The sequence below is a fragment of the Symphalangus syndactylus genome, chromosome 5, assembly GCF_028878055.3.
Source record: "Symphalangus syndactylus isolate Jambi chromosome 5, NHGRI_mSymSyn1-v2.1_pri, whole genome shotgun sequence".
In the NCBI taxonomy this organism is placed as follows: Eukaryota; Metazoa; Chordata; class Mammalia; order Primates; family Hylobatidae; genus Symphalangus; species Symphalangus syndactylus.
Window position 1 is genome coordinate 61769331 of NC_072427.2, and position 13343 is coordinate 61782673.

At 37.8% G+C, this 13343-nt stretch overlaps 1 protein-coding gene and 1 pseudogene across 4 annotated transcripts in view; one reads left to right on the top strand and one right to left on the bottom strand.

Moving 5' to 3' along the window:
- The window catches only part of CDIN1 (CDAN1 interacting nuclease 1), a 232304-nt gene extending 229217 nt beyond the window's left edge, over positions 1–3087 (top strand). For 2 of the 4 annotated variants that reach the window (XM_055278631.2, XM_055278633.2), the window contains one exon: positions 1156–3087. In XM_055278631.2, coding sequence (XP_055134606.1) covers positions 1156–1285 — 130 coding nt within the window. In that variant the 3' untranslated portion in view covers positions 1286–3087. The remainder of the gene's footprint in view (positions 1–1155) is intronic. The other 2 variants (XM_055278629.2, XM_055278632.2) reach the window with 2 other exon arrangements.
- LOC129482612 (casein kinase I-like) overlaps positions 1–12112 on the bottom strand; it is a 31275-nt pseudogene extending 19163 nt beyond the window's left edge.
- Between the last annotated feature and the right edge of the window lie 1231 nt (positions 12113–13343).

The following is a 13343-nucleotide window of genomic DNA, read 5'->3' on the forward strand; positions in this document are numbered from 1 at the left end:
ACTTGTTCCTGTGCGTACAGTATCTCGCAGCCCATCCTGTATTGTTAGTTTTGGCAAGTACACTACAGCATATAATAAATCAGGGAAGAAAAAAGCTTTTTGGCCTAGCATGGTTCAGCCTGCTGTAATGTTAGAATACAGAAAGCAGTTCTGTTTTTAGACATCCTTTTACTAACTCAACATTCATAATTTATTTCACTGTAAAATTCCTGCAACACTACACCAAAAGTAGTGCTGCCCTTTAATTAAGTGCCCTCAGTAGGAAAAACGTGAAACTGATGTGCAAAACAGCTCTCTGTGTGCAGTGATTGATAGTGATTACATCTTTATGAACCCAGCCTAAAGGTCTCAACTTCCTGATGGGTGAAGTAGTCTATAGGGCCACTTCCTGAGTCTGCCTGGCGGGGATCAGTCACTGCTAACAAAATTGCAGATAATTCAGAGGGCACAACTTAAAAATGCTGAGGTTTTATTAAGCCCATAGCTGCCTATACTTTGTCACAAGCCTACATGACCTTATTCCTCATTTCCGTAAGCACCAATGACCAAACTTTATGCTGTATCCACACTTAGAGAAGTTTGTAATTCAGAGAGTAGAGGGATCCAGTGTGTCATATGGATGACACGAGGTACTTCCAGCCCAATGGTGCATGAGTAGAACAGTATAGCCAGAAGAGGACCATAAGTTGTTGCATTTTTTAAAATTCTGCTTTCAAACATTCTTTTATTTTTCTTAGATGCAATTAGGCAAGTTTAATTTTTTAAATAGTACCATTAAATGTTAGACTTAAATCCCAAGGCTGGCATTCCCCAGCTCATTCCTGTTTGCACTGTGAATCTGTCCTCCATCAGCTAGGTAGTCACATCAGCCCAAGCTCATAAAACCTTACTGAAAGGTAAGATTCGGAGTTTCCATATCTGAAATACTTCAGGTTTCTGGAAAGAAAGGGAACACATCCATCCGAGAAGGTAGTATGTGTGTTATGTGAACTCTTTGGTATAAGTTTGGCTATTTTCAGTCATAATGGTAGCAACCAAAACAAAAATTTCGTGCAGTCCTGTCATTTAATCATCTTATCAGTGCCCCAAGGTGACTTTTTTCAAGAGCTCTGTTGATATCGTGTGTGTGTGTGTTATTTTCTGGTGTTTTTACAGATTTGGGCCAGGCTTAGTCATCTACTGGTATGGATTTATCCAGGAGCTGGACTGCAACCGGGAAAGGGGCATCCTGCTCAAAGCCTGTTTCCCCACGAACATTGTCACTTTATGCCACAGCATAGCTTGACCCTGAAGATCCTGGAAGAGAAGCTGGGAGGAAAAGGTGAATCCAGAAGCAATTTTACTTTCCTGCACTGTAAGATCCTGGCAACATCTGCCCTGAACTTCAGCTGAACTCTTGCTGCCCGTAGTCACACCACTACCTCTTTAGACAAACATATCAAGAGTTTCTGTTTTCCTTCATCCCTTGCTGATGTGAACAGCCAAGAACTACAGACACAACCCACTCATTATCAGCATTTCTGTCTCTGTCAAACAATTAGTTTATAGATAGTCATAATCTTTCTTTCTTCCGGATGGTTTCTCCTTGTATGCTGAACAAAAGAAAAAATGTGAAGACTGAAAGGTGTGATTTTTCAATTCTCCTCCCAGTTACCAAATTACCCTCTTATTTTTTTTTTCCATAAGCCTCTGTTCACTGTCTCTCCCTCTCCCTTTCTCTTCATGTGCACTCACAGAGACCCAGCGTTGCATTACCATCGTGGAATAATCTAGCGCAAACCTAGGAAAGCTGAAGCCACAAAGTCCAAAGCCACCTTTGTACTCACCTGCAGAGCTCCCGAAGACCTTGATGGCAGCCCGCCTGTGCTGTATGTTTGCTACATTCAACCTTTACGGCTTCCTGACTTCTGTGACAGTAAGCCAAGCTGCAAAAATACACTTGATGAGAATTTCCTCTTTTAATAATGTTATTTGAACACCACATATTTTAGATTTATCTTATTTGAAAGTATTAGTTCCACTGTGCCTGGAAACCACACTCCTTTAGATTGGGGGCCGAGAGGAGATGACCCAACATTGAGGAGAGTTTATTTTTAAACATGGCTAGTTGTCAGTATGTACATGAGCTAGTATTTTTATGAGTCGAGTTTTTTAAAGGCACATTCTGTATACTGCTTAGTATATGCATTTTATACCATGTAATTATATAACACTCAAGTAAGTTCAGCATTAGAAATGTTTAGCTTTGTATGAACTGAGCGTGCCACAAATAAACCTGGAGCAATTTTTAAATAAGCGAAATAAAGGAGATTTTTCTATTTGTTCACTTTAATTTATTCACTTTCGTGTACTTTTATGTACTGCAAATCAGATTTCAGTCTAAAGCAAAACATCAATAAGTTAATAATAAACCTATCTTTTGGGATAGAGTTGGGATAGGAGTTGAATATTAATCTGTACCCAAAACATATTTAGTAAAATATTTGCCCCCTCTACCATGCTCACAAAATATAACTTTTATAATGTTGAATAGATGATTTGGGAAATACTAATAACAACAATGTAATTTTTGCAGACAGCTTTAACTTATATACATTGCTTGATTTTTTTCAAAAGACTAAACGTGTCATTTATACTTTGTTCATTTTCTACCAAAGAAGGTTTGGAAAAATATGCCTGCTGCTTTTCCTTTTGAAGGACACAAACCTGGTCCCAACATGTGTGGATTTTAACTCTGAGTGGGGTGCATTAAATCAAAAGAGAGAGGCAGAAGATGAAATGCTAAAGAAGTATCAGGCAAACTTCTGTTTCAGTATAAAATTCATCATGCAGGCTTCAGAGTGAAATAGAATGATTTGAAACCACTACTGTATTGCCTGGATACACACACACACACACACACACACTTTATACAAAAATGTTAAAAGCAGGTTTCCTGGCATGTTCTAAACTGTTTTTTCTTTAGGAATAAATTACATTTATCTGCACAGATGTTGCAAATCCTGTTAAACCCTTGTCAAGGATTTGTTTATTTTACATTAAACAAATTTATGATGAACGTGAATAAATTAAAAAATAAAAAAGGTACTTGCGTTTTGTATTTATTCTTTTACCTGTTGCCCTGACATAATGTGTTGTGAGAAGGTATTGGTGTTCCTAGCAAAGGCACTACCTCCTCTTTATGAATGAGGCTTTAAAATCTGGCCCTTAAAAGTGAGAAAGAACCCAACAGTAAACTGTACACACTACAATAAGGTTACAAATTAGTCAAAAGTAAGTTTTTCACACATAAAAACTAATGTGATAATTCTACTACTTTTGAATTGGAGGGGTATGGGAGAGAAGAGAGTAATGTTCCCCAATTGGAAGCTTAAAGTCTCCTTGGTTTGTTTCTTTTTCTGTTAAAAATACTTGTCTGTGTTCCATCTCTATGCATTGTCTGCTTGTTTGGTTTTTTTAGTTTAGACAATATAAACATCAGCCCCAGAAAGCAGACACGGAATGACAACTTATTTTTATTGCTGTCGTCATTAGAACGTTAACATTAAAGCCAAATCTTGTTTTATGGTGCATTCTGCACACCATGCTAATGAATTATGCAAAGCCAGAAAGCAGGAGCGCGTGTAAAACGTAAAACTGAATGACGTTCTCCCTGGCATATACAGACTTGCCAAGCATCTGCCCTCACAAACACATAGGAGACCATTTGAAGTCTGGAAACAGATCAACTCAAAGCCAAGCTGATCCGGTACTGATATGTAAGGCGACTGCATAGACTCCTTCCCACCTCGCATCTGTACCCCCTCAAAAAAGAAAAAAACCATAAACAGTTGCATATCCTTTTTTTTTCTTTTGCCTTCTAGTGAAGCATACGTCAGCTCTTTACAACACTCCTAAAATCTAAAATAAAAAGGAAGTCTCAGGGGTCTAAAGTAGAAAGCTGGACCTCCAGGGGAAATAATTTTCTTTTAACTGTAGGTGTGTGTACCTGTTCATTATCTGCAAGGCTTGATTCCCCCTGGAAAAGATGATAAATTGTTGGTCTTGAGGGGGTGCATTAACTCACTCAGGCCGCCAGGGGACTGCTTAGAGCCCTGATGAGGTAATCTACCTAAATGGTCCCTGGTGGGCCACACTAATTAATGCTGAAGTGAACAGTTAATTCACTTGCTTCTCACTGGGGAGCTACACCCATTGCTTTCTTTTCTCTTTGGAACCAAGATGCCTTAGATGTCTCCTCTTTTTAACTGTTCCCATCTAGAGACCTCGTGTCTCAATTGCAATAAATCTTTTCTGCTTCCATATGCTTTCTCACTTCACTTTTCACTTTTTCCACGTCATCTTCCCCTGCGTTGGCCTTTGCCAGTTTCCCTCCACACGGACATGTACCCTGCATTTTCTCATTACTCTTGGGCTCTTTTTCTCTCTAAAAGATCAGGATCCCAGGACCAAAATATGTCCTGATGCATACGTCTGGTTGGGGAGTGGGGAGCAATTGGCCTAACCTCTTTGGGGAGAAACACAACTTAAGCACCCTCCACATGCCCAAATACTCAAGTGCATATGTGGCACCAGAAGGATCACAAAACTTTTAACTAAGATAATAAGATTTTACAGGGTTAAATATGGCTTGAAGTTCATGCCTTCAGTAAATGATTTGGCAAAAGGAGCAAAAAGAGAAAAAAAAAAAAGTAAGGTTTTATAGCTACTTTCAGCCTGAATGGTGTTGTTCAGCTGATTAAAATAGCAAAATGTCTGTATGATTTAGCGAATCACTCCTAGCTCATTCATCTTGGGGGTAGCTTGCCATTTTCATGTGATCTGATGGGAGCAAGTTGTCTCAAAGTATAACTATTTTGTGACAAGATGAGAGGAGAAAATCTCAATAGGCACATTCTTGATTAGGGTTAAGGAACAAAGCAAGCTTAACTTGAGAGGAAACTAAAAGGCAAACAATAGAAGTTTGCCTGCAATGTCACCATTTATGGGAAGCGTCTATCTGAACCTGTCTGTGTAAAGTCACTCGTGGGTTATGGAAGGGTCATGTGTTTGGATCATTTAATCTTGTTACTCTAAACTAACCTTTCTACATTTAGTAAACATTATCTGAACCTGTTTTATTAAGAACATGCTTGGATTCCAAAGATTAAATAAGGAAGATGGAATTATGAATTAAATAATAACCTGAACAACTTGGGTTCGCCTTCTGTTTTTCACTTTCCTGCTATTGTTTTGAATATGGCTGTGAGACAAAGAGCTGCTTAGGTCAAGCGCTATAAATTACAGTTTTCATACAATAGTAATCCACTAAAATGATTTCAAAGCCTGATCAAAGTACTTCAAAAAGACTTTTAAAACATTTCCACAGTACAGGGGAAGGGAAATGCTCATTTGGTGCCTTAATTTGTTTCACTTAGTATAGCAAAGTTCGATCTGGGTGTATACTCACTTTATATAAAATCCAACTCATTGTTTAAATAAATCCAACTTGTTCTTGTCGTTTAATGTATAGGTAAAGGAGATTTAAGTTTTCATCTACTTAACAAGAACAGCTGAATATTTGGAGTCACTTGTAAGGAAAAGATAATATAGGAACATTTTAAAATAAGTATACCTTGATAGTATTTAATTGTGATACTCGAGGTATTCGTTAAAACTGTCTAACTCCCTGCAATTAGGATAAAGTGGTGAGGATCTCAGTGGATTTATTTGGCATCTTAATAATAATCATGGCAACAGATATATTTATTTTTTCATCCCTTTTCCCTCATCACTTGGATTTATCCTAAGCTGTCTCATTTTATAGGCAAGGATAATGGGAAGTACACTAGTGATAGCAAAGCTAAGCAAATTCTAGGCTCAACCATATATAAAGATAGTGTGGGCTGCTGCAACAATGTCAGGCTCAACTAAAGACTCATGGTATTATGTCAGGGTAATTTTTACTTTTTAAAAGGAAGGTCATATTGAAATGCTGACATGAAATATAACCAAGTCAATTAAGTAATAACAATTGAAGTTCAGAGTTTAATTGAGGGCTGAACATGAATCCAATGACCATTAACCTAAAGTGGTCATTAATTCCCCTGGAAACTGCCTTGGTTAAAGGTATTTCTACAATAACTAGCACTTTTCAAAAAAAAAAAAAAAACAAAAAAAAAACCTTGTCATTTTAACATTAAACACAAATTCAGAAATAACATTCAGGAATAACAATTCAGTGGATCTATAGTAGACCTGTATTTTACATTTTTAATTGAATTTCTTCTATAGGACAAATCAAAATTTAGATAAAAAGATAAAACCACCTCTTCTCTGCAGGAAACCATAGTTTTGTTAAGTAAACAACGTTATAAGTACCCTTTATTTGATTGCTTTTGTTTTATCTCAATTGTTATTTCTGTACTTGTTTAATGCAAGATTTCCAACTAGACTGTAAGCTCCATGAAAGTGGAAACTACACTTACTTTGTTCACTTTAGTCCCTAATGCCTAACAGAGTTCTGGTGCAGACAGAGCAGGTATTCAATAAATGCTAAATGAGTAAATGAATGACAGAGTTTTATTAAACATGTTATTACTCACTTGCATTAGCAAATAATTAGAACCTTTAACTTTCTTATTTTCTTCATCTGAAAAATGAGTGTATTTACCAAAAATCAGACAAAATCATCATGTGTCGATGTTAAAGAATTAATTAATTTAGAAACTCCCCAAAATGTGAAATGAATCAAATTCATCAACAAGAGTGTTTTAGGATGCACGCTTAGTTTTAAGGGGGGAATTTACATAACTTTTTGTTGGATTTGCCTTAAAGTTAATCTTAATACATTATTGTTTATGTGCTATGTTGCTAAATGAGAATATTAAAAATCTTTCTCTTTTAAAAGAAATGGCTTATCTTTATATTTCCATTAAAAAAAAAACTTTCTCTTCAAATCATGGCAGGGTCCCAAATCAACTGTGTTTCACAAACAGATTTTGGAATATTCAATGGAGTTATTAGATTAACTGCAAATGATACTTTTAATTGCTCCCTTTTATAATGCCGAGTTGATGGCAAAGTGCTTCCTGGCCATAGAAGTGGTTGGCTGGCTCAAGAGAGAAGGATTATTTGGTCATTTGCCAATAGGATCTGACCTTTGGAGAGATACTGCCCATGAACCGCTCAGTGGGTGTTTCCTTGTTAGTCATTAATTCAGAGTATATTATTATTTGAAAGCCAAAGGCATTTGGCATATTTCCTCATAATTTGGAAACTTGTAGCACAAAAGGAACTGGAACTTCCACGTTTCTTCTTATTCTGCCAGTTTCCCAGGACTTAATTTGTTGGGGATCTTTACTGTGTTATTCCTTCCATGAGCTTCTGGAGAGAACAGACCCCCAGTACAGATATCACTAAGACCAGGTCTTTGGTTCCAGGTGATAATTCTGTCTTATATTTCCAGCATTAAAACTATTTAAGACATAGATATTTATTGAGTCCCTAATGTGTATTAGAAGTATGTGAGGTGCTGTGGGGAATTTTTTTAATGCAACAAAAGATCCTCTTCTTGAAGAAAAATAAATCATTACTTCTTCAAAATGAAAACAACACAAAATATTTGGAAATTTTAGAAAAGCAACTCACATTAAGGAAAGAGGGAAATCTGTGAGGTTTTTAATAAGATATTTCAACCCTAGACTATGGACAGCAAGTAGCTTTCTATTTGCTTATGGTGGCTGCATTCACTGCTATTAAGCAATTCCAAGGCCAAGTTCAGCTTAGCAGCTAAGGCTTTGATCTAGTTCTTAGAGTAGGCAGTGATCACATGGATGCCACATATTTTCCATTCCTGCTCTGGGCCATTCATGTTCAGTGCAAGTATAAATAAATTCTAAGCATTTGAAACAGAATTCATACCTGTTCATCAGCCTAAGTAATAAAACAAGCAATAACTTGTTCTGATAGTTCTATAACATCAAGCAGTGTCTGTCCATGGCTAAGATCTGTCTAGTAATACAGATAAGCTAAATATGTCATTGAAATCATAGAAATATAATTTTAAGCCTCAAGATAAATACCAGATGGGCACAGATAATTATTATTTTCAGTAAATGTCTACAAGTTCAATTATATTATTAATGAAAAACATTAGGCCTGTATATTTTGGCCCTGCATAAAGACCTTGAAATTCAAAGATTATATTAGCAGATTTTACACATTTCTAGCTTTGGAGTTTTTTCTTTCTTTTTATTTTTCTTTTTTTGCGGGATTGGGGGTGGTTTTTTTAGTTGTTTTTTTTTTCTCCCACTCAAACCAGGCTAGGAATTCAAGGTGAGTTAAACACTCTGCCTCCTTTATCTTTCATGGCCTTTATATCATCTGGGTATCAATTTTCTGCTTAGTACAGTGCATTTTTATAAGGTAGTGATTGTATATAACAGTGGTTTGAAAATATGTTCCCAAAAAGAAGTGTAAAATATTTTCAAGGACAGAGAAGATTGTATGCTTTACATGGTAAGACAATTTTGTTAATATATTTACCATTAAGCTATAAATACTTTTGCCAGAACCTTTTAATTGTATCAGTTCATTAATTCTGGCAGTTAAAATAATGACAATCATTGCATATGGAAAATTAGGTAAAAATCTAAAAGTATTATATTTTGTACTAATCTGAATAGAAGAATCCATCTTGGTTTCAGAGTTACAATTTTTAAAAAATAAAATTTTCACTAAATGAAAAAATAGCAGTGCAACCTAACAGAGGATGATAGAAAAGCAGAACAATGAAAGATGGCAAAGTGGCCATGAGCACATTGCATAATGATGTAAAACTCAGTCTTTTGGTAAATTACTTTCATCTTACTTGTCTCCCAATGACAAAGGAGTTAAAAATGGCAAAATGGGGCATAGAATGAGCCAAGAAACTCATGTAAAAATCGAACTACATTTTCAGTTTATTTCTTGACAATTCCCTGAAAGATGCTAATTGCATCTTTGAGCCATTAGCAAAGATGAGTTTGACTCATAGACTCAGAATTTTATCAAAAAATTGGGAGATTTTATTTAATAGTGAGTCAGCAAGGCATTTTTTTGTTTAAAAAAACTCATTTTCCTACAGAAACAGTTTTTAGTTTTTAATGAACTTATAAACAGAAAAGCTACCATTTCAAAATAAAAACAAGATCCCCAATCATATAGATGTTTACAGTGGTTATCTTTATCTAAGCAACATACATACATGTTCAGTTGTAAGATGTTAACTAAATTTCTGTGACAAGCTTTTAAAAAAAAATACTAAGAACATTATAAAGTTAATGCAGAGTCCTAAGTATAATCTAGTAGTCACTAAATTTTTCTTAAGTCTTCACTTTAGATGCTATTATTTCTAGCACAAGTAAGCAGGCAGAGTCTTTCATGTGCTCCAACATTGGAATCTTTGGTTGCTACCCTACTAGCTGGTTTGCAAACAACAAACCAACAATTTTAAGAACATTTTACGTGAACAACTTGCAAACTGAAGAGATGGAAAAACCCTAAGAATGCACAATTGTGAGCATTTACAACCATCACAACTGGCTGAAGACTGTTCACGACATTCTCCTGAGATGAGATCTCAAAGCAGTATAGTTCAAAACAAAAGGATAACAAAAAATTGGCATATGCATAATTTCTCCACCAATTTGTGTGTGTCAACCATTTAGTTAACTTTTTCACTTGAAAAAAAATGCACTACAAAACCGGCCACCATGTTTCACTATCTCAGTTAATATTCACAATTACAAACCATTAAAACCCTACAAGAAAACCTAGGCAATACCATTCAGGACACAGGCGTGGGCAAGGACTTCATGTCTAAAACACCAAAAGCAATGGCAACAACAGCCAAAATTGACAAATGGGATCTAATTAAACTAAAGAGCTTCTGCACAGCAAAAGAAACTACCATCAGAGTGAACAGGCAACCTACAGAATGGGAGAAAATTTTTGCAACCTACTCATCTGACAAAGGGCTAATATCCAGAATCTACAATGAACTCAAACAAATTTACAAGAAAAAAACAACCCCATCAAAAAGTGGGCGAAGGACATGAACAGACACTTCTCAAAAGAAGACATTTATGCAGCCAAAAAACACATGAAAAAATGCACATCATCACTGGCTATCAGAGAAATGCAAATCAAAACCACAATGAGATACCATCTCACACCAGTTAGAATGGCCATCATTAAAAAGTCAGGAAACAACAGGTGCTGGAGAGGATGTGGAGAAATAGGAACACTTTTACACTGTTGGTGGGACTGTAAACTAGTTCAACCAGTGTGGAAGTCAGTGTGGCGATTCTTCAGGGATCTAGAACTAGAAATACCATTTGACCCAGCCATCCCATTACTGGGTATATACCCAAAAGACTATAAATCATGCTGCTATAAAGACACATGCACACGTATGTTTATTGCGGCACTATTCACAATAGCAGAGTTGGAACCAACCCAAATGTCCAACAACGATAGACTGGATTAAGAAAATGTGGCACATACACACCATGGAATACTATGCAGCCATAAAAAATGATGAGTTCATGTCCTTTGTAGGGACATGGACGAAAATGGAAAACATCATTCTCAGTAAACTATCGCAAGGACAAAAAACCAAACACCGCATGTTCTCACTCATAGGTGGGAATTGAACTATGAGAACTCATGGACACAGGAAGGGGAACATCACACTCCGGGGACTGTTGGGGGGTGGGGGGAGGGGAGAGGGACAGCATTAGGAGATATACCTGATGCTAAATGACGAGTTAATGGGTGCAGCAAAACAACATGGCACATGGATACATATGTAACAAACCTGCACATTGTGCACATGTACCCTAAAACCTAAATTAAAAAAAAAAAAAATTCACAATTACAGTAGCCACAACTCGGGATACAGCATCACCAATGCTACCCGGAGTCAGTTTATACTAAAATTAAGTTCTTTACACCAAGTAAATGGTTGTCCATGACCACTGGCTAATGTACATATGAACTAAAATTTCTAGATTTGGGGAGAAACAAATGCTGCTCTGATCATCTGCTCTGCTTCTTCTGTTCCTCAATTCATGCTTAGAAACCTTTCATGTTACTCTTGGTTTTGTCAGGTTGCTTACCTGTTGAGGTTTGGGCCTGCTGCCCCTGCCCACTAGAAGAGGCTGCCTGCTGTGCTGCTTTCTGCTTCAACGTTGTCCAATCAAATGTGTAGTCATATTGATGGCTCAGGGTCCTGAAAAGAATGCAGAATAGCTGCCTCAGATACATGTAATCTGGGACTTTCTCAAAGTGTAACCCACGACAATAGTTGAAGTATATGGCAAATTCTGCAGCAAACCCCTTACATAAAACTTCAACAGGAGTAGACATCTTTTCACTAATCTTTTCATATTTTTGTTTCTCTGTTGCAGCCTTTAGCCCTTGCCATGGCAGGCTGGTTCTATTAAAATACATCAAAACATATCCTAATGATTCCATGTCATCCCGGCAACTCTGCTCAATACCAAGATGTGCATTGATGCTAGCATATAGGGCAGTGCCAGTGAGGCTTTTATCTTCTCTGTATGGTATGTGTTGCCTTGTCCTGTTGCCTCCGTACTTTTTGGCCAAACCAAAATCAATACGGAATAACTTACTACAGTGACGCCCAATACCCTTTAGGAAGTTATCTGGTGTAATGACTCTGTGTATAAAATTCTTTGTATGCACATGTTCAATTCTACTGATCATCTGGTCAGCTAATATAAGTACAGTTTTCATTGTGAACCTTCTTGAACAGAAATTGGTCTTTGAGGCTAGGTCCCAGAAAAATCCATGACTAGTACATTATAGTCTTTTTCCTGACCATACCACCGTATGTGGGGGACGCCAACCCCACCTTGAAGCATCTTATAAAGCCTGCTCTTGTACAGCAGCTGGGGATGCCTGGCCCTGAGATTCTGGCTTCGCTACCACTTCTTCACCGTTGGTGATGCTGATCGCCAGACAGATGTCTCCGAAGGAGCCAGACCAGATCTTCCATACCAGTTTATGTTTCCTTCCGACAATGAATTCTGCTGCTAGCCGTCCTGACAGATGAAGATGGAGGCTGGGCCAAGCCTACCGTGGAAGGCGGCAGGAAACAGAACCCTGGAGGCCTTTCCCGGCGTCCGGGGCCCAGATGCCGGCGAAGGGAACCTGGTGCCCGCTGCTCGGTCAGGTTTTTTTGTTTGTTTTTTGGTTGGTTGTCTGCCAGGCCAAAGTTTGTGAAGGGCTTCTAGCGGTTACCAGGCTGGGCCCCGTGTTCTGGGCAGCCGCCGCTGCCTCGCTTTCGCGGCAACGTCCAGGCTGGAAAAAGGGCGCGGTGAGCTGGGACGCGGTACCGCTGCCACCACTGCCGCCGGCTCTGGTCCAGAGGAACCCCTGTCACTCCGCCGACAACGCCATCTTGTTACTCCAGCTCCAGCCAACACAAAATGCCCCCAGTACCCGGGAGTCGCTTCTTCACAGCGCAAAGCATTCTGGGAAAGGGATCTCCGGCGCCTGCTCCAAAGGATCCGCCTCATCGACTCAGAATTTAAGAATTGGAAGGCACCAGAGGCTTCAGTTTACAGATGGGAACATTGAAATCTGGAGAGGGCAGGTGACTTGTCCAAGGTCACATAGCTAATAGGAGGCAGGACCAGAATCTACAGCTCCTAACTTCCTGTCCACTGTTCTTTCCTTCATAGGGTTAATATTTTATTCCAAGGAATTTCCAATCCCATAAGTTATGTTGACTATTTACAAAGTAAAGGGTGCTGGTATATTTTTAATGAACATTCTGAACCTTACTGTTTTGGTCCTGCCCAGATCTCTCTATGGTGGAAATCAGCTGAGCATTTTGACAGAAATAGTTTTCATTTTATCAGTACTTTACGATCCTAAAATCCTTAACGTTTGATGACAGTCATTTTCTATACATTGCCATGAGCCTAAGGATGTGCCACTAAGAATGAATTTGGAAGGACTGAAGACAATTTTTTCCTTTGGTCAATTTATATATCGACTTTTCTTCTACTGGAAAAAAAAATCCACAGATACTATGTTTACCATCTTCTCTTCCTGTAAGGATAAGGTAATATTTAAACCAACAGTAATTCATGAACATCTACTAATCATCACCAGGAATAACCAGCATGTAGTATTCTAGAACTGTAGGCAGTAGAGCCTAGTGGCTAAGACACAAGCTTTGACGAAAGTCTGGAATCCCCACCTCTGCACTTAGATATAACCAAACTCTCTAAAAGCTTCAGTTTCTTCATTTGTAAAATTGAAAGTATGCCTATCATACAGGACTATTA